General features: G+C 43.3%; 1 protein-coding gene across 4 annotated transcripts in view; it reads left to right on the forward strand.

The window, feature by feature from the left end:
- The window catches only part of kiaa1549la (KIAA1549-like a), a 100012-nt gene that overhangs the window by 65599 nt on the left and 9751 nt on the right, over window positions 1–24662 (forward strand). For 3 of the 4 annotated variants that reach the window (XM_086208551.1, XM_086208552.1, XM_086208554.1), the window contains 6 exons: window positions 1086–1121; window positions 8507–8700; window positions 14493–14638; window positions 21677–21801; window positions 22508–22728; window positions 24201–24333. In XM_086208551.1, the coding sequence (XP_086064677.1) occupies window positions 1086–1121; window positions 8507–8700; window positions 14493–14638; window positions 21677–21801; window positions 22508–22728; window positions 24201–24333 (855 nt within the window). The remainder of the gene's footprint in view (window positions 1–1085; window positions 1122–8506; window positions 8701–14492; window positions 14639–21676; window positions 21802–22507; window positions 22729–24200; window positions 24334–24662) is intronic. The other variant, XM_086208553.1, reaches the window with a different exon arrangement.

A 24662-nucleotide genomic window follows, 5' to 3' on the forward strand; every position in this document is an offset into this window, starting at 1 on the left:
CTTAACACAAGACATAAAAACTTGTTTTTGTATCGTCATTATTGGTTATCGACCAAATCTAATATCCTGCATCCCAATCAATGATGGATTCACGAAGGCTTAACGCCTCGCTTAGTTAGCGATAGGGCTCCGAATTTCATGTGTAAGTTACTGTCAAGCTTGATCTCAACATTTCCTAAGATTGTAAAAATAAAGTGTCACAAATAAAAACATAGAAATGAGTGAAAATAATAAATTAATCGAGATCAAGCCGGGAGCGGGATTCTGATGTCATTCACAGATGCATCGCTAGTCAAGTCACACATACATGCAGAGTAAGAGAACAAGTCAATCAAATTATGTCAATTTCAACTCGTAGCTCATAACGATGGCAGTGTTTCCCTCTGTTTGAGTCATGTTCTGTTAAAGATAAAAGCAGCAGCAACTAGTCAGTCTTTGTTAACAATTAGAAAACAATGTCAATTTAAAGCCTATCCTGAACTTTGTGCTTAGGTACAGGACACCAGGGATTTGTTGATGATAAAAACTTTAGCTTTATCCCTAACAAGCTATTTATGGATGTGGTTTGAATATAATTTGATGACAATAACATTATCAACCTTCCCTTTTCATTTAAAAAAGAGAATTTTGATATCAGTATGGTCTCAGTCCAGACAAAGGGCATGGTAGATGGCACAGATTAGCCTGTGGGATGCCTGCAGAATAGAATTTGGAGGGAATGTCAGACCAGATTTCTCCGCCTGCGCTGGCGGCGTGTTGGGAGTGTTACTTAATGTAGCACCGTTATTAGACTGTCAGTGTAACAGGGATGAAAAGACTTCTGGTAGAAGCCACGCCCATGTTAGGACTTCTCTACAAACACAAAAAACAGCTAATTTCTTGGTTAACTAGACAAGGATGGATAATGACATCCTGTTACACCCCCTAGAACAGACTCATAGTTGCTGCTAAATCATGAAAATACGAGTTGTTCCTGAATTCCTCTCACCTTTCTCTTCTCCGTGAAATGCCTGTATCCCCCCCTGCTGTTTGACTCTGCTCTGATCCCTTCCTGACCTTGTCCCTCTGACTCTCTCCCTGTTCAGACCTCATATCGGAGGGAGGGCAGTTACCACCACCAGGTACTTCCTCAAACGCTGGTTTGGTGTATCGTATGACCGATTGATTGTGTGAATGTTTTAATGACTTCATTAGTTCACCAGTTTATCTGTAACTGAGCACGCGACATGGAGCTTGTGTCCGCCTGCTCCGCTGCTGCTTGTGGCTGTATGTGCTGCTGCTGCTGCTGCTGAAACAGTAAATGTGTGCATGTACAGTGCTGTGGACTTGTCATTTAATCAAAAGTGTGAGAGAGGGGAGCAGGGGGAGGGGCTAAAAACTATTAGACATATACAGTTCACAGACTTAATTCAGTTGAGGTTACAGTCAGTCAATTGAATTAACAAGGAAGGGGTGACTCGTAAAAGCAGGTGATTTCAGTGGAAGACATTTTTACCAGCACTCATAAACAGGAAGAGCAGAAGGGAGTCTCATCACCTGTGAAACCGCACGATTGTTTTGTTGTATTCATAAAAAGTGAGCCATCAACATAGACTGTGTTTAGAGCAGGTTTTTTTTTTTTATCCCGGCCGAAGCCCCTCCGCTGCCTTGGGAGGGAGCCTACGCCGAATTCTTTCGACAGGGTTCTCTGTAGGATTATGCCAGCTAGATTACCACGGCCGGGCCCCAAGAAGGACGGCGGCGACCACAGATGATAGATAAAAGGTCCAAACCGCAGATGCAGCCTGAGAGCCGTGCAGAAGCCGTCCCTGTGGTTATTGTTGCTGTGGCGGAGCATGTCAGCTGATTTACGGGTTATTTAGGTCCAACCTTTTCTGTCCTCATCCCTGGAATCATGGAAAGGCAGCGAGAAGGGTGGGTAGGATGGAGGACGAATGGGTGGGCTGGATATTTTCAGCAGAAGTTACACCAACCTGAACCATCCATCCATCCATTTTCTTCCGCTTATCCTGTTAAGGGTCGTGGGGGGGCTGGAGCCTATCCCAGCAGCCTTCAGGTGAGAGGCGGGGTTCACCCTGGACAGGTCACCAGTCCATCACAGGACCAACACATAGAGACAGACAACCATTCACACTCACAGTCACACCTACAGTCAATTTAGAGTATCAATCAGCCTCGTCCCCTCTTGATGTCTTTGGACTGTGGGAGGAAGCTGGAGTACCAGAGAGAACCCACACAGGAACAGGGAGAACATGCAGACTCCACCAACCTGAACATTTGTAAACATTTAGTGTGACTTCTGTTGTGTTTTATAACAAAGAGTCCATGAAATATTTAAAGGTCTGGAAATCAAACATTGCGGGGGGCAGAGAGGCTACAGCCGTGTCTCCCCTCCTCCGTTCCTGGCCCTTGGCATGCATGAACAAAGACGATAAATATTTCACGCAGGAATCTGGTTTTGAGAGAGCATGAGTTCAACTGGGTCGGGGCCATGCTTTAATTCCAGCGTCTGCTATAACAGAAAAGTACTTAACATACGAAAAGTAACAAAGTTATTGCTCTTGGACCAGTCTGCTTTCGTCACCTCCACATTGGATTATTGCAAGTCGTGTCCAATTCGGCTCAGCCGGCAAAGTGCTTCAGACACTCCAGTACATGCAGAGCTCTGCTCACCTGTTTCTGCACCTACATCAACCCCCATGCTGCAAAACCTCCACGTCTGCTGGTCCACTTATGAATCCACTTTAGGCTCCTTCTCATCACCTTGAAAACCCTTCATAACCTGACCCCCCCCCCCCGCCTCATTTGTATGACAAAAGTAAAGATTTAACACAGTGTGACGACTAACGGGACCTGATAAATAATGATGCAACTTATCTTATTTAGACCAAATGAAACTGGCCACAGGTGTGAAATTCATCTCTGCCAGAGAGCAAGAAAGGTGCCATCTTAATTTCCCTAGATCAGGGTCGGCAATTAAATCGGGCTGGATTTTTTTCAAGCCGCTCAACGGTGAGTCAAGACATCTGATTATCAAAATAGACTTAATCGAAGGCTAAAATGTGAAATTGATTGACAGAATGCTGGTCAGAGTGTCTTGTTGAGTCATGCCAAACAACGGCGGTGAAGAAAAATGTCACTATTAAAAAGTCTGAGCTCAGACGGTGCAGAGATTGAAAAGGTTCGTTGTTGCTGTGGATGTGTCGATCAGCAGTCCTCCCATGTCTGTCACTGACATTTTTAAAAGTCTTAATGAACTACAATCTTGTTGTGAATGATCCATTTCACTTATTGTTTGATCAAGGAGAGAGAGAGAGAGAGAGAGAGAGAGAGAGAAGCTGACGGGTGAGAGACCTAATCTCTCTCTTAAGTAAGAGAGCGAGCGGTACAGCCGGGGATCCTTTTTCTGTGTTTGCTCATCGGAAATTAACTGCAGAAGAGAGGGTTAGGGTTAGAAAAATCACAACAACAGAGACTGTGTGTTTCCCAGCATAGCGCAGAGGCAACATAAAAACGCATAAATCGAGCACCGGCAGCAGCCTAGTCCCAGTACGAGGGGTCACATCTCAGTGTGCAGTTGGCGGGTCCTGAAAACGGGTTTTGAACAGGTGATGGTGACAGTTTTTGGAGGAACAAGCTACTGACAGGCCACTAGATAGAACAACAACCGTTCTTCCACTCCAGAAATAAATCACACATAGAGAAAAATATTAAGTCAAGAAAGCGTATTCAAACAGTAGCGCCACCTGGTCCAAGCTACACAATGTTTCAAACTTTGTTCAGCGCATTTGAGAATATACGGTTTTAATTCAGCTTTATATTTCTATGTTTTTCACAGATAAGCAAGGAAATAAGACAATTAATTAAAGTCAGATTATTTTTATAATGTGGCAGGCCAGATGTCATCGCTGCGGGCCAGTTTTGGCCCACGCGACGCCAGTTGCTCTCTTCTTGAGCAGCGGTTAAGAGACAGCAACTCAAAGGCAATTTCATACAGAAATTTGAGTTTTGGACATTTTTTTTGGCCTCATTTGTGTCTCAGAAGGAAGCATATAGGCAGGTGAGGACTACAGGATGATGACAAACCCTCTCTCTTCGCTTTAGTGACATAAGTGTTGTCTCTACCAGAGCTCAGCAGAATGATAGTTGAAGTCAGTTGAGTGTGTGTGTTTGTGTGTGTGTGTGTGTGTGTGTGTGTGTGTGTGTGGGTACATGCATGTGTGTGTGATCTGCTCCAAGCCCAGTCCCTGATCAGTCACTGCAGGACAAGCTTAAGCTCTGGATCGATGCGCTGGCTTCTGTGAGGTCTGCGTGTATGTTTAAGCATTAAGCGATGATTCTGCAGACTCCGTCTCACTTCATCACCCACTGTCTGGTTCACATTGCTCTAAAACGGTTTTCACTCCCACTTGTGTTTAGGCCTCAGGTAGAGGCGGGATCTAAACTGGAGCAATATATTTGATGTGCATTAGTTGTTCAACGCAATCGCAAAACTGTGAAGGAGCTTCCAGAACCCGAAGGCATGAATTGTGAATCCACCTGACCCAGGAATAGTTTATCTAAGCAGCACAGCAGCGTCATGCCTGTGTGCACCCCGGGCTACCCTGCTGAGTATTTCATTTGACTTTTTAAATGCACCGATTCTTTGGGATGTGTTTTTTTTTGTTTTTTTTTGCATGCAGCTCTGTGGTGTGCTTCCGCCATCCGCCCTGCTAGAGCTGAATTTAAATCAATATGACCACAGGGGGGAATGGAGCATATCTCATCCATCTGCTGTACCTCATCAAGCTGCTGTTGGCTGTTGCTCTGAGTTAAAATTAGACAAGAGGAGAAGCATCTGTTTGATGGTGCAAGGAAAAAGAAGTGCGGATAATTCGGTGATGCTTAGGGGGTCACGTTGGCAGTGGCGTCTCTGAGAAACGGTCAGGCCATGTGTCATTGTCTTTCTCTCTCCAGCTCTGTTCCTCTGTCACTTTTCTTAATGGATGGAGGGAAGAGTGCTATCCGTTTGTCAGGTTAACACACTGTCAGTGGATGAAGGCAGAGAGGGGGATATTTGAAGGGGGATTAGAAAGAAAGAGAGGGAAATTAGGAGAGGGTGAATGTGTGAGTGAGTGGTTCTGAAAGAGAGAGAGGGGGAAATAAAGCTTTGAGCCGTAGTTGTGAAATGTCAGGCTTACTTTTCAAGGTTATACCCGGCTGTGTCATTTCTGAGAATCCATACCGTCCCCGTGCGTGACAGCTATTTCCCATCAGCCACTGAGTGACGCATCTTTAGCCGTCAATGTTCAGTGCTCGTCATGCTCTTAGCTCAGCAGCCCTGAAACCATAATCCATATACATAAAACTTATTTCATATTTGGAACACATTAAATTCACCACTTCCTCTTTCGCCAGCTGCCCTTCCTTTACTTGCAGGAAACACACACACACACACACACACACACTCCCTCATAAACTATGAACAGCATGAGCCCTGTGGCACTCTCCATACATCTTTCACACGACAGAGACACAACTGTCACGCTACATCACTGAAACTGGTTGACTACCAGTACAAGCACACTCATTCCATACATTTATGTTCTTCCTTCAGCACTGGCCAGTGTGTTTATGCGTGCTCGTGCGTGTGTGTGCTGTTTGAGCACGTATCATTTTTCCACAACACTCGGCCACGTGTGGCATAGCTAGCTGCTGGCACAACGGTGTGTATGACTGATGAATTATTAACAACGTTGTCAGCCGGATGCCCACGCTGCCTAACCTCACATGCACTCAGGATTTAGTATGCATCATCAAATGCATTAGGCGGCCCATTTTAGAGCCGCTCAAAATAGAAAAGGGGAGGAATAAAATCAGGGTTTCGTCTGCTTTGTTGTGTAACCTAAAAAGGATCTTACTCTTTTTTTTTTCTTCTTTTTTTTTTGCTTCCTCTATTCTGTAAACTGAAAGGCATTTAGCAGAGCAAAGAATACGTCCAGGCTTTAGAGGCTTCAGCAGTCCTTTTATTATTTCCTGTCTCTTTACACCAGCATTCCCGAGTTCTGTGGTGCTATAAAGCTCTGTGTATTTACTGCGTGAACTTCTTCATTATGCAAGCCGGGGTGTTTCAGGACTGATAAACCAGGTTTGCTCGGGGAGGTCTGTCCGATTACCTTTATCTGTAATGAAGTTAACTTTTGTCTGGAACTTTTTTTTTAATATTCAGATGTGCTCTCCCAGTCTTGTGGCTCTCACCAGAGACAGAGCTGAAAGTCTCCATCACACTTTGTTGATCAAACTTTGGAACAACATAACAAATCAATATTTTTTTATTATATTTTCTTCGATGAGACTACAGGCGTTTACAGACTGAAGGCCCTATTTAAGGGATCTCTGAGCGTGGCTCAAGCTGGCACTCGGCCATTCCTAGTTTGATGTTTTCCCACCAAGCGCCATCACCCTTTAACTAGCGAATGAACTTGCGCTCCGCCTGCACCAGCAGGTGCTTAAGTATGTTAATGAGTCGTGGTCTGGCGCAGTCACAGTGCGTTGCTGTTTCGAAATACAAGAAAACATTTGCTTCGTAGACCAAGAGGAGGCTGGTCTTGGGTCAGTGGTGTTATGAGTGAAGTTTATTTAAAGGTTGCAGCACTGCAATGTCGTTTTATTGATGCCTGAAACATGGAAACACTGGCCTCCACCTCCACCTCTCCTCTGATGGTTTCGGTGGATTCTTGCCGCTCCCTTAAATAAACATAAGACGTCTGTGTGCCTTCACCTGGTGCACGAGGAGGTCTGTTTCTCCAGATGAGATGCCTCACTTCTCCAGAGTTGAATTGCATCCGTCTCTGAAATAGCACCACGCCAAGTCCTGGTTCACCCTGGGCTTTGAAGGGAACTACACGAGGAACTCTGATTGGTTTGAGCGATGTCACGCCTGAAACACATCTATGAATTACGAGGTTTTTAATAATTGCCTCGATGTGCCGTGGTTAGCGCTCTCTGAATACCAAAGTGAGGTTGAACACGTCCCGAATGCATGGCGCACACCCGCCTGGCGCCATAGATCATCCAAGTAGGACCCTGAGTGGAACACTAGCTCTATATTTTTCCTCCTCAGGCTCCTGTCCAGTTCTCTCTTGTTGAAGACATATGTGGCCTCATGTAGTTTTTGTTGTTGTTCTTTAGCTTTTTGTATTCTGCTATCAAGAAACCATCCTTGGTTCTCCTGCCTTCCTTAATCTGTCGCTACACTCCTTATATTCCTTACTTTGTTTATCATAAAGTGTCCCCCCCGCGGAGATTTATTCTGTCTGGCAGCTCTTGGCAGTCAAGTAACTCTGGATGCGAAATAAAAAAAAAAGTAGCAAGAAATAAAGCAATAAAATAAACAAAGCAGAACTTGAACATCCCTGTTTTCCAGTATGTGCCTTAATGTGATTAAAGCAACATGTGTTTCAATTTATTTTTCATAAAAATGCAAAAATTTATATTCAAATACAGCCTCAGTGTGAAAAGGCCTTAATGGTAGAAACCATATTGTCTGTAAATGTTGTGAGTATTTTATACGTGCGGGAAGTTTTGAATTCTTCCCAGGATGTTATTTCTAAAGGTAGGATAACGTAGATGTTGGCTGAGGTAACAGATTATAAATGAAATACTCAAAAATGTCCACAAAACATTGTCTGAATGTTAACATTTAACCTTAAAGAAACAATATTTGAGATGACCTTGCTTCCTCAACCGCTCTTTATATTTAGATTAAAACTTTTTCTTTTCGACACTCGGAGAACTTGTGCAGACTAATGTCCTTGTTAGCTTCATTATATTTATTTGAGTAAAGCCAGTAACATTAATTATCCATAATTTCTCCAGACCTTCTATTCCATGAAAAACACAGTAACTTCATATGCTCTGATATGCTCTGTGTCAACTAACAAAAAGCTCAACAGGTCATTTCTTTTTATCATAAATGACTAATATGATATGATCAAATACTGCTAAATTAACCGATGTTGTACCATAGTTTATAATCCAATGATTTCTGCTGAATGTCAATCAGACAATCGTACCACAGCTTTATGTTTGTTTGGATCTCGTGTTTCCATCTCTTATCAGCTGTCTCTGTTATTAATGCTTCTGTTCATGTTGCTATGCTTCTGTGCGTGTGACTGCTGGTCATTGCTCATTGTTGTGGGTGATGAATTCAATTCTAACAGCTCCTATCATCAGCCCTTTTTACGTCACGACGATAGGAAGCTATAGCGTCTCATGGTACCTTACCTCCTCTGCCTGTGCATGAGCCTTGCTGCTTGTTTTGATGCATCGACTCGGTCCTTCCATCCAACAGACAAAATGAGCTGTCCTAACTATTCGGCATAGGATCAGAAGCACAAATCCAAAGCTTTATACGTATCATCCACCAATTTGCAAATTCAAGCTCCAGAATTCAGTTGATGAAAGGATTTGTTGTTTGACCCAGTAAAAATAAAGCGTTGACTCTGGGTATGCTTCCTCCCTCCAGCCTGTTCAGGGCTTTGACTACGCCAAGAAGCACATGGGTCGAACTGGTGATGAGGCCATCTCTGTTACCAAGGAGACGCTGGTTTTGGGATTGCCGGTACGTGACGCTCCGGTGTCAATGTCATTGGACAAGAAGGTGCATCAGGATGGGACGGCCAACAAGAGGCCCCCTTCTGCTGACATACACAAAGGAGGGTGAGTGAACCACTGACTCGACTGTGACCAACTATGATCAGCTTGCTTGTGTCCTGGTTTGTTTACTTGAAGTGAAATTATGTATTTATTTATTTGTAATTAAGTAATTAATTTAGATGAAGGTGGCACGGTGGTGCAGTGGTCAGCACTGTCTCCTCACAGCAAGAAGGTTCCAGGTTCGAGTCCATCACAGGATCTTTCTGTGTGAGTCTCCATGTTCTCCCTGTTCCTGTGTGGGTTCTCTCTGGTACTCCAGCTTCCTCCCACAGTCCAAAGACATCAAGAGAGGATGAGGCTGATTGATACTCTAAATTGACCGTAGGTGTGACTGTGAGTGTGAATGGTTGTCTGTCTCTATGTGTTGGTCCTGTGATGGACTGGTGACCTGTCCAGGGTGAACCCCGCCTCTCCCCTGAAGGCTGCTGGGATAGGCTCCACCCCCCCTGCTACCCTTAACAGGATAAGCGGAAGAAAATGGATGGATGGATGTAATCTTTATTAATTTGATATATACATTTTGGCTGTGGGAGCCATTTTAAATATTTCACGTAAAACAAATTTTGGTGAATGTACAAATAAATGAACAGATACGTTTAGAGTGTGAAATCTTCTTCGTTTTTTTTTTTTTTAACTTCTGGCAGACTAGATTGCATCAGGGCACTTAGCTGCCCGCCACTGGTTACTGACAGCTCTCCACTTACAATTTAAATCCATGCTTGGGGTCAAGGGTCAAGGCTGTGGCGAACAGTGTGTGTTGGTTTTTTTTTTTTATAATTGATCGATCAAAATTAATGAGTAATCTTAGCAACACTAACTTCAACCAAACCTGCGATCCTTCCTTAAACATTTTCCGTCTTAAAAGAAAAGGAATGTCCGACACTCAGCTGAGGTTCTCACCACAGGGCTTTTCAGATGAACTAGCAGAGAGGCTAAAACCCCTGGGCGCTACTGCGTCTGCTGCCAGCAGTGCTTGTGTTATTATTCATTCATATTCATCTGCAGGGTCATGAAGGATTTGTCCCCTTATGTCGATGGTGCAGGACGGACAGACCTGTTCACACACTGCCTCGCTTTAATCTGCTTTAAAAGTCTGTTGCACACACACTCAAGAACAGTGACTTAGGCAACTGCAAGCACTCCAGTCTCCAGCCGGTATTATTTTCTTTTGCTCATCGTCAGGAATGTTGTTTGACAAGGACCTCTGCTTGGCTCTAAAACAATATACAGGACCAGCACATCAGTTTGGAAGAAATTCATGTTAAGATCATTTCAAACTCTGTTACTCCTGCATTAAAAAAAAAAAGTTCGATGAACTACTTATAACAACAATTTCATGAGAAGTTTTTGCACAAGTAAAACATATAAACCATTAGGGTCACAGTGTTACATCCGACCAATCAGATGAAGCCCCACGTGTCCGTCAGCCAGCCGTATCAACGCCAGGTGTTGATTGGTGTTCACCTGCTAAATGGAAGATGGCATGTTTGGGGTCATGGCTGACGCAGACCCCCATGAACGTTTTTTAGAGATTATTTAGGATTAAGGAAAGAAATCATGTTAAAAACACAATCACTGTGTGAAACAGGCCGAACTGATCAGGCAGATTCCTTAATATATTTAATACGCATCAGAGTTTCCTCTCATCGTGCAGACTCCTTTAATGGACCAGGAGTTACTCTGTTGAGGGTGAAAACATCAACAATTGGCTATCAGGAAACCTGACAGGGGCAAATGTTTCTCTTCACGCTGATGTGACTTAGTCATTATAATTTGGGCTTTATAGATGATACCATGACATGAAAGCCTGTAATTCTGCATAGACTTACTGCTTCCAACTGGACGCCTTGTCAAGAGGATCTAAAGAGTTCTGGAGCATCTGTTTCCATTCGTTAACAACCAAGAGACAGAACCCAGAGCTCTTGAGCAGGGCCAGACGTCAGTGTTTGTGCACAGCAGTGCTAAGCCAGAGACAAGCCCACATAAAGCAGAGCAGACTCTCCCAGATTGACAGGATCTGACGATAACTCCTGTGTTAACAAGCTGTTGTTTGGAGACAGAATCACAAAATACATGAATTTACATGATGGAAATCACTTTCAGTGGCGGCACGGTGGTGCAGTGGTCAGCACTGTTGCCTCACAGCAAGAAGGTTCCAGGTCTGAGTCCTGGCTCCAGCACAGGATCTTTCTGTGTGAGTCTCCATGTTCTCCCTGTTCCTGTGTGGGTTCTCTCTGGTACTCCAGCTTCCTCCCACAGTCCAAAGACATCAAGAGGGGACGAGGCTGATTGATACTCTAAATTGACTGTAGGTGTGAATGTGAGTGTGAATGGTTGTCTGTCTGTCTGTCACTTCTATTGTAACATCTTGTGCTGCTATGAGGGCAGAGAAATCAAAGGTGTTACATGTTGTTTAAAGAATCATTTTGACACCTTAGTCAAGGTCTAAGTGGTCTTCTGAGGGCATTAGCACTTTGAAGTACAACAAGATGTAATTTAAGAGTGTCTCGAAGGAGTTGTCATCAATGCTGAGAGCAGAAGATTATGTTTCTGTATCTGCTCAATTGGATGGAGACATCAACACATTTACTATGATACCACTGTGAATGAGAGAGTTATTCCATCGTTGATTCACACTGGAGGCAGCAGGACAGGAGGAGGTTTATTCAAGAAAAATAAGTGTCGAAACTAAACAACAAAACTGGAAGAGTAACAAAAGAAGTACAGGGGTAAAGTCTGGAGGAAGACGAGGGAGGCAAGACCAAAATAGAACAACTTCTGACCAGAACTAAAATAAAAACCTGAACTAATCCTGTAGCAAGAATCAGGTAGAGAACACGAGGGCAGGGAAGGAGCTGATTGGACGGGAACCAATAAGGCTGGCGGGAACCAATGGGACTAGGACGGCTGAAGCCATTGCCCAAGCCATAGGGGGGGTTGAATAAATGACATTTGAAGGCATCAAACTTACAAGAAGACACATTTGATTGTACAAAGGAAGTAGAATGGATACAAAACCAACCAACACACAAGAGGGAGTGCACTTCAAAATAAAACAGGAAATACATTAAAATATAGTAACAGTCAATCCACAAAAAACTAACAACACAGAATCTAAAAATGTAAGGTCATAACAGATAAGGTTGGACATCCAAAAATAAAGGAGAAAAAAAAAAGAACATTCCAGATAGGATATGGCAGTTGCCTTTATTTGGACCTCCTGAAATTCATCCTGGACCAGATGGAGTAAGTATCATATTGTCATGTGAAAACAAGCTGGGCTCTGGAGTGTCTCACATCCGCCTTTATTCATAAATATTTCACTGTCCAGCAACTGCGTCTAGTCAAACCCCCTCAGCCACTGAAACAGCTTCCATTAGCGTCCCAAAATTCACCACCTCAAGAAAATAAGTGCTCATTCTTAGTGAGGTGTTCAGGGAGTAGTCGGCGATTATCGCTGTAGTGGTCAAACACCAGGTTTAGTAAGGTAGTGATGTCATTGGACAAGATGTCTTATTCTGCGGGTCTGAACAGCTAATGTCCTCTGAACTGATCGGAACGTCATCATGACAAAGCAACTCTCCCCTGGAGTCAGACATGTTTTTATCCACTGGATTCACAACTGGAAGCCTCTGCTGCAGTGGCAGGGTACTGCTGATGTGAGGCTGCAAAATAGAAAAAAAAAGAAAAAGAAACTTGTCTTCATTTTTTATGCCATTTCTCAGGATTTTGCATTTCTTATAGACTTTTACCACCAGCCTTTCTGTCTCCTCTTATTAATACAGCACACAATTTACCAAAATGTGCGAAGAGTCTCTTCCCCGGTAGCATCCTTTCAAATTATTATTTAATCTGGGATACTGCACGCATGAACACACTGTATAATTTGAGAGACTTGACTTTCCCCAGACATTCTCTTACTAGAAAATACACCCACATGCCCTCCCACGTTCAGTAGTGATCTCTCCTGAAGGAAGTCATAAATGAGATGCATCATGCCTCCTCACAGAAATGCTAATTTAGCAACACACACGCAAGACCATCTCATATTTACACACCACTAAACGGAAATGAATGGAGGTGGGATTAGTTGTGCTTTGCCTCTCAAGGATGATAAACACATGTATATTTATAACACTGGCTAAAGCCATGCCAGAGGGAGCAAGTTCGTGTAACAATGATGACAGCGTAAAAAACTGGAAGAGCTGCGATAATCAGCTTTACCAAACCATGCATGTGCACACATATTATCTTATAAGGAGCCATCAAAGACAGCACCGAAGGTTATTCTACCACCTGCATGTACCCTAATTACAACGCCAGTCCGTATCTCACAGTCTTAACCAGTGTCGCATGGAAAACAATTTATAGCTGAGGAGAAAACAAGACTCGCTCAGTGTGTTTGCTGTAAACTGGCTCGATGTGCCAGGTCGGGAGGCAAAAAGCAAAATGTAGAAAGATGCTTGGGACAAGAAAAAGAGTAGAATTCTTTAGCCAAGCTTGCTGCTGTGTGGAGCTGTAGGCTACAACATGGCAGTAACAACGCAAATCATTCACAGCAGCCATGAAACGTTTAGCAATCACGTGACAACGTCCGGATTCTTATTTCAACTCGCTAGCATGTTACATAGCATGTTATTAGCAAAGCAAGTGCAGCTGCAGCTAATGGCAGCATTTTACAACCACACGAACACATTTGCCGTCTTTAAGATAAGAGAAGAATGTAAGCTGATGTGTGAATGTAAGCCAAGTTAATATCTGTTTAACGCTGTACTCAAATTAAACCATCTGTCATCTTTATGAGTCATTCAGTCTAGTGGCGTATATTTATAAAGTTATCTCCCCAAACAGTGAGAAAACTGCACTTGATGTGTGTTGCGACGCAAATGAGATGACATGAGTCTTCTGCTTCAAAATTAAAATGCATGAAAACAAGTGAGAGTCTGCCAGAAACAGGAGCAATCATTTCAGCCACGTTGTTCACTCGTCTGAGCAAAGAGACTCAATAGTAACCACGGGGCAAAGTGAAGGGATGGGTTCATCGGGAGAAGTTATTCAGCTCACTGCACCTCCAGAGCTTGTGTGTGTGTGTGTGTGTGTGTGAGGCATATAGAAAAAGACAGCGAGGAGACGACTGATTCTCCTGCTTCTTTTTCTAGCATTTACAAATGCACATTTACATAGTACACACACTTTCGTTCTCCCTCCATCCATCCAGCTCTTTGCTTTTCACTGTGTGACATTAAGTGTGACCTGACCAGCCACTGACCAATGAGTAGGCTACACACAGACAGCGTGTTAGCCTTGCCCCGGGGTTCGGAAATGTCTGGCCTCGCTGATCTGGGCATGTCACACCACCTGTAGACGGGCCTGTCACCTTGTGTAGCTGCCGTGGCTTACATGCCTCGAGGCGCTGTGTGTGTTTGTGTGTAGTGTAGTGTCTGAGGCGTAAACAAAGAGAAAGCTCTATTTATATCTTCTGAGTATTTTTACTCTTTTAGCTGGGATTTAACATACATCTGTGCTGTATGTGTGTGTATCTGCTGCATATTAATCGTTCCTCATGAAAAGACCTTCAGGTTCGCAACAACTTGTCCAAAAAAGTCAGGATTGTATTGTGTGTTTTTCCCTGAATTATTCTCACTTCCACTTCTACACGTACGCACACACACTCTGTTAAAGTTGTCTGTGTGCTTCCAGTATGAACTGTGAGATGTTGCCCTGCTTATGTAGACATACATGCTGAGACTGACAAACCCTCTTTCCCTCACCTCTCTCTGTTGCCATGGCTACAGGCGGTTGCCAAGCGAGGAGGATGGCTCGGTGTCGAGTAACGGCTCTGGGAAGCTGAATGCAAGTAAGAGCTCCTCGGCTCGAAAGACTGCAACTGGCGGCAGCAGTAAGAACGGCAAGGATGAGCTACACAAGAGGGGCGCTAATGGTGAGGAGGGGGACGAAGGAGAGATGGAGGGGTGGGAGGAAGCAAGGAAGGGAAAGATAAGATGATAGAGAGAGAGAGAAAGAATGGGGAATGTTGTGCTGAGCAGTGGTGGAGGGAGGAAAAAGAGATGAAGACTGATCTTCACCTGCAAGCTCCTGTCCAGCAAAGTCATTATTTATGAACAAGTGGTCGCTAAGACATTTTGCCCCAATGAGGTGCACGTGAACAAAAAGAGTGAGGACGCTCAAGCATGCAGTGACTCAACCTGCTCCTGTGTCATATAATTGTCAGCCATGACACTTTCACTATTCACACAATGCACACTGGTACATCAGGTGTTATTTAGAGCCATACTAGCCCTCAGTGTGTGATTTGCACGTCACTTAAAGCTGTTACTCTCACAGGTGAGGACTCCTCACGCTGGGAGAGAAGATACACTGTCAATTTAATTACATTAATACATTTTATTTTCAGGTGCCTTTCAGGACACTCAAGGTCACCGTACAATTTGTAGCTCTGAGTCACTCTCATCGTCAGTTTCGCCAAATGAACAGCGTCCAAATTGAAGAAACCATTTGTAATGAAAAACTTTTTTTTTCACGCATTACCAGTACCTCCATTATCCGCTTTTTATCTGCTTGTTGATTTCTTGAATATTGAGGCGCTGTTATGCTGCGCCATCTGTATAAGTGCAGAGGGACGGAATGAAGGGAACACAATGTTCCCACCACGGATCCAACAGAGGATATCACAGCACATCTGTGAAGACGGGAGAGCCAGAACTGCTCCTTCCAATCACAGATGCTGATGAATTTACATGATGCACCTCTGTTGCAAACCCACACCACACCAGTGTTGTTTGGGTCTGTGTAAACAAGCCGAGTGGCATCCAGGCGCGGTGAAAATACTCCATCTCTGTAAAAGTTGATAAAAGCTATTTGTGGTTTGCCATGTAAAAAATGAATTACTGTAACTCCTCTAACGAGGCCAGGATCAGGCCTTTCAAGAGGACATACTGGATTTCTTGGGTTCTCCCTGTGTACTGTAGGTAGGTTCCCTCCACAGGAGACGAATGTGAGACACCCTCTCCCATAATAACATGGTCTGTCAACAACTCATTGAATTTTTAGTAACAGACTAAGATTTTGTAAAGACTGGGAATCTTGCAGGGTCACTATTTACAAGACTTCAACTAGATTCCTTTCAGATAATTAATTCTGACTGAGATTGAATCAGCTAGATTCTGTTCTATGTACATATTATGTTAACTGGTATTAACTAGATTTATTCCTCGATCGATTTGCAATAATTAAACCGCCAAAACACTAGTTGGCAGCTATTCCGCCCCTGCGTTGAGTTTCTAAATGTACTTTCAAAATGGCGGCTTAAATGGAATAAATAGTTTTGTACTTTCAGCTCGTAACTGAAGAACAAATGGGAGGACAAGTCAGAGTGGCATGCTTGTGTCACCACAACTGCACCTGTTTTGCCGGTCCACTGCTACAGCAGCTTCTCTGTTTTGAGCTGGCGAGAGGGAACCTATCGCTTCTTTGTCCACGCCACTGAACCACAGAATTTGCTAAATATTGAACATGTTTGTTTTTATCATAACGCCAGGATGAGAGAGAGGGAGTCTGCTTCACAACAGTCCATTTTGAGTTTTATGACCGGCTAACGGCCACGTTCACGAGAGCATGTGACAATTCCAGCAAGACACTAATGATTTTATTCTAACTCTAAATTTTTCCGTGACTTTGAAAGCTTTGAAAAAGTCAGTCGATTCAAGTCTGGCATTTGGTTAACTGGAGACTCCAGATTGACTGTCAGTGTGAACGCAAGTGTGGACGGTTTGATCCCCTGCTCTCCTGCACTGAGCCACTTGCTCAGTACAAGTGTGACATCACGATGAGAGAGCGTATCCAGAGAACACACTGCAACAGGGGATCTTCATCCTTATGACTGTTTGCCCTGCGATGTTCCCTATCTCTGTTTAAGTTGGCGTCTAGGTTCTTAGAAGACGCGGCTGCACTTGAGAACAGAGACGCATTAAATAAGAAACGCTCAATCTGTCCCTCAATGACTCACACCAACTACTGGGTAACTTTAAGATATTATTTTGTTCTTTTTTTCTGGTCTTATTTTCTTCCAAATGGACCAATAAATTCGTATCTGCTCTTTCATGTTCTACAACATAATTCCACGTGTTCACAGGAACAACTTGTGTTCGCCCTGGTATGATAGCCCTTTAAAGGTTGGGGTGCAACAAGAGCAGAGTGAGTGAGTAGTGGGGAAAGGCTGAAGACGGCGGGGACGGAATAGGAGGGGTGACGGCAACTGGTGTGGCAGAGTTCACTCTGCAGTGTTGTCTCCAACCAGGAAGTTTGCTACACGCGCTGTTCAGACGGGTCAGCAGCTCCGTGGCTGATGTTAAACTTTTCCTCCACCTTCCAAGAATCTCACTTCTCAATCTTGCCACTTTGCTGCTTTAATCAAAGTGTTTACAAAATTTAGACCATCTGCACAAGAGCTACTGTACCTGCTTGCAAGATATTGTATTCTCTGTCTGTTTCTCGCTTCCCTTTCTCCGTTATGCCACTAGGGGGTGCAAACTAGCCAAAATAACTGAGTAGACATTCTCAAATTGTCATACATGTCTATTCTGTTGTTGTGAGGATAACGTTTGCTCAGACTACCTGGCTGCACCTGCGTAACCTTGACTTCTTTTGTAGTTCATGAGATGACACCTTTAACGGGTATCATCATATACATGAATGTAGGTGATTGACAGATCGTCCGAAATCAGGATGTGTGTTCAGTGTTTCATTCTTCACGTTTCTCAGCACTCTTTGTGTACTCTGTTCTTAAAACAGCAGGGGTGAATTTGATTTGGGTCTATGTTTTCGGGAATCAGTCCTGTTTTGATGGGCTATTTTATTTAGCCTCTTCCAGAGTCCTCTCTTTGTATGCTTGCTCGGTAAACTCCTTCTTCAGGAGAGCGGCTGTTGACTTAAAAACATGCATTTTTAGGAGTTTTCTTCAAAAGTACATCAATCGAAGCTCAACCTTGAAATATGGTGATGACAGAGTAGGAAATGCTGAAATAAGTAACTGATAATTGATTTGCAGACAATGACAAGACTGACAGAGGTTCTCATTCACAGCCAGAACACGTGTTTTCATCTCCAGTGTAGCGCATCTTCAATTTGACTTTTTCAACCAGGCGTATCTTGATCCATCTCTTCGCACACGGAATAGGTTGCATGAGCGAGGCTCTGATAGCGTTCAGACGTCGACTCTGTTCACCGACATCCACGACCACTGTGACTGTCAATCCCTTCTGCATCACGGTCACAGTCATTTGTGTGATTTATAGTGTTTATGCAAGCGAATGAATGAATTCCTGCAGGGGAGGATGAGTAATTTGTTTTCTCACTACTGTTCAGAGAGCCAAAGATGGACAGAAGTTCTTAATAAACAGTGAAAAAAAAAAACAAGACAAGGAAGTAAAACCAGACGACGTACTGGGGAGATAAATGAATCCAATAAACAAGTGGAATAAATGTGCAATTTAGATTGACATAAGGATTGATTTAGATAGTTAGAAGAAGACACAGTTCAATCTGACAGGAAGCAAATGAGCAATTCCACTTTATTGATGGAGCAGACGATGCTGTGTTCTGCCTATCAAACAGCTCATTCACCTTTTTTTTTTTTTTCTTTCTGCAGCAGTGTAACTTGACACCATGTGACAGAAGTGCCGGAGCACGGAATTCAATATGACATCATTCAAAGTGACGCGCAGCGTACACACAAATATGTCTGCCTTTTTTTTTCATTGTTACGCTTTGACACGTCATCCATTTCAGCCACGGATGAAAAATAAATGCGCATTATCAGTAGGAACAGGTCACAATGCCTGCTTACTGTTGTTACCGTGAGCCTCTTCGCTCAGAACTGCAGCAGCATAGTGGATCAGTTCAATTGTGCCGTTATTATTCTGTGCTTCTGTTTACGGTTCAGATGACCATCTTTGTTTTTAACCTTGTTAGGGCCTGAGCCTGAAGTACCTTCAGGCTCAGGCCCTATTATGTTTTTTTTAACCTCTTCTCATCTGAAAAAATATGAGATGGCATGTGATGAAGTTTGGTAGAAAGACTATTACAAGAAGCAAGTGATTTTGAAGATGATCTGGATTCATTTTGCATCCTGAACGCTGTTCTAGACCCATTGACAGGAAATAGCTCTTATTATTTCTGGGCATATCGTAGTCAAATTACAATCAAACTGCTTCAAGTTGCGTAATCTTAAAAGACACATTTTTGGTGGGAGGAAAAGAGCTGATACTTTGGTGATACCATGAGCTTTAACTCTCTCGTGCTTTCTTGTTCGGTGTGTTGTTTTGCTGACGTTCATTTGTCACCGAATACAAACCTCAGGAAAAACAGACGTTGTCCTGATAATGACGCCACTGGCTTTGCCTAGGTTACGAAACATAATATACTGTAATTGTAGAGACGGTTTGCTTGGAAAGTAAAATTTTGACCTGCTGGTGCATGAAAATTGTATAGGCAACCTTTCGTAGGAGTTGATTCAATAAATGATCAGATTCAGTCTGGTGAGCAACATTACCGTCCCACAGTTTTAGTGCAGCTAAAACAAAGTCTGTGACTGAGTCACAATGTTTGTTTCACTCTGCAGAGAAAATGCTAATAGAAATGCCCTCAGTACTGCTGCGAAAAATGTTTTTTATTATGTAAACATGTATTTTGTAGCGGAGAAAAGGAGCGGTAGAATAAGATATTAACACAGGAACAAGAGCAGTCAGTTCTAACACCACTCAGCGATCTCAGCTAAACACCAGAAGAAGTCTGACTTCAGCATCTGTTGTCATCATCGTGGAAACACTGACACGGCAGCATCACGGGTTCATGTTGTCTCTATATTGCGTCATCGCTTCCAATCTGGTTTACAGCCTCTGTGCTGCTCGTGATGCTACCTGTCCTGACCTTAACGTCATACTTAACAACACAACAAATAAAGCAGGCTGAGCTGCTGCCACCAGGATGGATGGTGACAGCGCGGATTGGGAGCTGAGTTAATGGCAGACTGTTTCAGCCCTACAATGAAGCCGTCTGCCATATGATGTCAGTCAGGCGGTGATTCATGATGGACCCAGTAGAACACAACACTGTCCATCTGCTGCTCCCTGTAGGAACATGCACACATAAATACCAAGAGAGAGCCTCAGTCAAAACACCGTATATAGCTAATAATGCAGTATTGCTCTTTAGAGACACTGTAGTAGTATTTGTCCAGCAAGACTGGAAGAAAGCCAAAAGCTGACTTTAATGATTGAGTATGAGAGGATTCACCTCACGACGGGGTGATGTTTCCCTGAGTTAGCCACCGTTAATAATGTGTGTTCTCTATAGGGCTATGGTACAGATGCCATTGTGACATGTCCCAAAGAAAAGCTCAGGTGTAAATAATGTACACTGCTTCAGGTTCAGGGTCCTGGTACTTGCTGTTCCTGCTGTTGTGGCTTCCTGGGACACCTGAATTAAAAAAAAACCAAACCTCTTCTTTTCCTGCTATGCAGGTGGATGAAGATCGACAGTTTGGGATTGGTTTCTCAGAAAATTCAGGGAACTTGTAAAAATATTCTGCACAATTACCGCTTACCGGAGTCTGTTTTTTTAGTGCCGATCCAGTGCTTCAGCCTGCATCTAAAATATCTTGATTAAATATCCAGCTTTTAAAAAAATTGGTAGATCATTATTAAAATGTGATGATTCCCACTGAGCTCACTACATCATCCCCGCAACAATTTGTGTGGGTCATTAGCCTCTGCTGTGATAATAAACCCAAATTGCAAGCGCAGATCAAAATTAATGTCTCAACACATGTATGAAAGTAAAACAAAAACAAACAAACTTTTAACAAATATTGTAGTGTCCTAAGTGTGTCAGACATTGTGAAGAAAAAATGCATAATTACCACATTAAAACCCTTAGAATACTACCTAGTCTTCTCCCTCATTAAAAGCTCCAAATTAGGATCAGCTTTCAAATAATTGGGATGTCCCAAAATCTGCTTGGACAACTGTATTTTCACTTAGCGCAGACCAAATGTGAACTTTTACTGACACATGTGAAAACAGCCTTCTCTTGTCAGACTCTACACATGCATCTTTCTACACAGTCAAAAATGCAACCGTGGCAACGAGAAGAGAAACACTTTTTTTTATTTAGACTCGAGGGGCTTTTAACTAATGCATAACGCTGCATTGTGAAGATCAAAAGTGCAATAATTGCAATTAGCAATCGTAACATTTAAAAGCTATCGGTTAAATCAGTTCAACAATATCGTAAGACAAACAGCGGCAGTGGTAAACTCTCAGCCTCATGCCTTATTGAAAACACTTTATTGTATATAGTAGAGGCTAAATGGCTTTTATTAAACAGCACTTTATGATGTTGCTTCATTCTTATGCAACCAGCCAACCTCAAGCCAGCAAGCCTTCAGTTATCAGATGGCCTCTGTACCTGCGAGTCCTGCCACCTCCCACTTGGGCTGCTCTTGTAGAGAATGAGAGATAGCTGCCACTCTTGTGTCCGTTCCAGAAATCTGCTTTAACTGTAACACTCGCAGCAGAGGGAAATGCTAGCAAGGCTGTCAGCGCACTGTAACCTCCTGCAAAACACAGCTTGTTATGTTTTCTTTTTTTTTACAGATTCAACAAAAATGTGTAAATAAACCAGCTTAGGGTTTTATGCTAAGAGCTAAGCTAACCAACCGCTGCTGGTTTCACTGAGTAGTTAAAGTATTAAGAAAATATCATCTGTTTTGAGGTCTTAAATGTGGACAAAGTGCTGAGTTTTGGGCAACATAGTGTCTTTGAAGGATGGAGATTCTTGAAAGATTAGACTGAATTGCTTTATAAATAGTGCAACATGTGTTCTAATTCCTTTGATTGCAGCATCTTAGCATCCTGGAGAAGCCGTCTCTTGACTTTAACTCACCTTTTTACCCCCCCAGACCCATACGAAGACCACACAGGCTCTCTACGTCTCATCACCATCAAACCCATGACAGCCCAGCCCACCTACTCCTATCCTTCATCCTCCTCCCACAGCCAAGATTCCGTGATCCTTAATGGGGAGGTGAGTCTGCGAGCACGCACACACACACACACACACACACACACACACACACACACACACACACACACCTCCCATTCTTTATAGCCCTCAGTTAGGAGCCTGTCAGTTCTACTGACAGTGTAGAACGTCAACATACAGCAGTGTTTGTTAGCATGTGGTTTGACAGATATTTTTCAGTAACTGTTATGCTTTCTATCGTTGCCGCATGTTAAAATTCTTCCTTGACTGCAGCATTTTTGTTGCATCTCCTGAATGAAGCCGCGACTGCGACAAACACGATGCCTCCTCTCTCTAATCTCTCACCCTTCCCGTCCCTGTCCTCCCACCCAGTCTGTCATCTCTCACTCTTAATCCTCTCATTTCCACCCCTACCTCTGCATCCCTCTGTAGCCAAGACAGCAATACACAGGCTGATGATTCATTATCTCTCAATCTATTAACAGAAGATCATAAAATGCCCTTGGGGCTTCTCCAATTTTCCAGTTCATATGCTATTGATTGGTTTACATTGGCAGAAAATATCATGTTTGGGGCGTGACACTAGGCTTCAGAGCAGGTTTGGGTCCAAGCCAAGAAAGGAAAAGCTAAAATATTACACAAGTGAAATGTCTGAATCATAACACAGCCCTCATCTGGTTCCCTCCTAAAGTTGATAAGGCCAGGAAAATGTTAGTCCTTGATTTCAATACTTTAATGTTATTTGCAGGCAAACCACGGTGGGCTGAAGCAGAAGTCAGACATCGAGCACTACAGGAACAAACTGCGCCAGAAAGCCCGCAGGAAGGGTTACGGGGAGTTCTCACTGTCAGAGACTGGCAGCCACGGTTACAGTCACCGTGACACGCGCCACAGTCGACACGACAACGGGGTCAAGGAACCGATGACCGCTGAGGAGAAGAGGGCTTCCTTTGCAGGGTGTCATAAGAGGTATGAAGAGGGCTGGGAAAATGAGGATAAGTGAGAGTAACTAAGACATGACGTCATCTTGGATGAAGAAAAAAGGCTCTTTTAATCAATCAGCCAGAACCTTTGTTACCTGCAGGTTTAGTTCCACCCTCCTGCACTTCCAACGTTAAGAATCAAGCACACAAATAGTTACAAAGCCATGCAAACATTTTTTGGGTACACAAGAATGTGAGGATTTAGTCTACTAGGTTTCCCACTTGTTGCTGACTTCACATGACAGCCATATTGGAATATAGTGCTTGTGTACAGTATATTTGGGTGTCAACTGACACCCAGACTGTGAAGTCATGTCGATGTGGGCGAACTTGCTCACCAAAATTAAAATATCAATCTGTGCAAGTCGCGTATGCCTTTTAAATATCTCTTTGATGCCTGGGTGGAATTTGCTTCATATTAGAGTCAATCTTTCAACAAAGTTGGATGCTTTTTTTCAGAAATATATGACCTGAAACATTCACTTCCTGTGGCGTCCACACACAGCTATTGATCTGAACAAAATTGTCACTATGTCCTCCGTGACTTGATGGGTTCTGTGCACTACAGCGTTTTATCTTTGGAGTGGAGAGCAGGGCGTAATGACTGACCGATGCGTGAGGACGAGCTGCTGCTTTCCTTTGAAACCACCGGGGGTTGAATTATAAAATAGGTATATTGAACTCTCCGTGGTTGTTTCTTTTTTGGAAAATGAGTTGTAATCGGAAGCAGTTCTCTTGATATTGTTTTCAGCGAACATTATGATTTAAATCTACTGAAGAAACACAGAAAGGCTGAGTGACAAGTGACTTCTGGTCTCAACATAAATACTTCAGTACAGATAAAGCGTGTTTGGCTTTTGATTTCATATTCAGTCAGTACACAGGTGATGCATTTAAAAAAAAGAAGAAGTGATTCCATGGATGTTGTAATATTTCTTTTTGTGAAACTTGGATCACTAAGATGCGAAGTCTTCCAACAACAGACGATTCGAATCATCTCTCTGGATAATGAAGTGTGATTTTGTTCATCTCTGCTTTTGGTGTCTTCATTCTCAGTCTTCAGTAAAATCTACTGAGGCAAACAGAACAAGGGCAGAGGTTCAGACTCCTGTTATTACTATATTGACCCCCCCCCCGCCGTCATGTGAGGGGGTGCAGGATGATAAAGGAGAAGCGAGGGCTACAGCAGGTTGTAAATTAATCGCGGTGTTAGTGGCCCGGTTGTTCTTGATCAAGATCATGAATGGAACGTACCAAAAATATTTCAGAACCTGATATGGCTCCATAAATCTTAAAGTCATGTCAGATTTCTTCTGTTTGGCTTGAAACATTGACGAAGAATACAAACATGCGATTCACACTATATTTATTCAAATAGATCATCTTATTGATTTTAAGTCCAAGTTCTTGCTGTGCCATCACATGTAACTCGGCTGATTCTTGACAACTGTCCATTAGGTACTCCCACCCACGGGAGCCCACCTATTGGAGCAGGCAGTCCCTTAGCAGCCCCAGCCCAGTGGAGACGGAGATGGACCTGCTGGTCCTCAGAGAAAGATCCAGGAGGGGCATCCGCAACAACGGCTACGATGTGAGTAGGAGGAGTCTTGCAGAGTCTCTGTGGTAGCTGTCCAACACAGGGAAGGTCTGGTGGATGATAATGAGCGTATCATATTGAAGGAAGCTGAGACCGGCCAACACTATGGCAGAGGCTTCTATGTAGAGGCTGACAATGATTCACTGCAGCAGAAAAATCCCCAGCAACAAAATTCGTGTACGGTTTTGAAGAAGTATGTAATAAAGCGGCTGAGTTCCGACCTCTCACCAGGTGAGTCACACAGTGTGATGATGAAACCCACCCTCTTCCAGATAGGTCACATGATGCTGGTACCAAAGTAAAGCTCTACCACTTTGTCCAAA

Source organism: Aulostomus chinensis, chromosome 7 (assembly GCF_037954235.1).
Source record: "Aulostomus chinensis isolate RoL2024-O1b breed Wild chromosome 7, RoL_Achi_v1.0, whole genome shotgun sequence".
Lineage (NCBI taxonomy): Eukaryota > Metazoa > Chordata > Actinopteri > Syngnathiformes > Aulostomidae > Aulostomus > Aulostomus chinensis.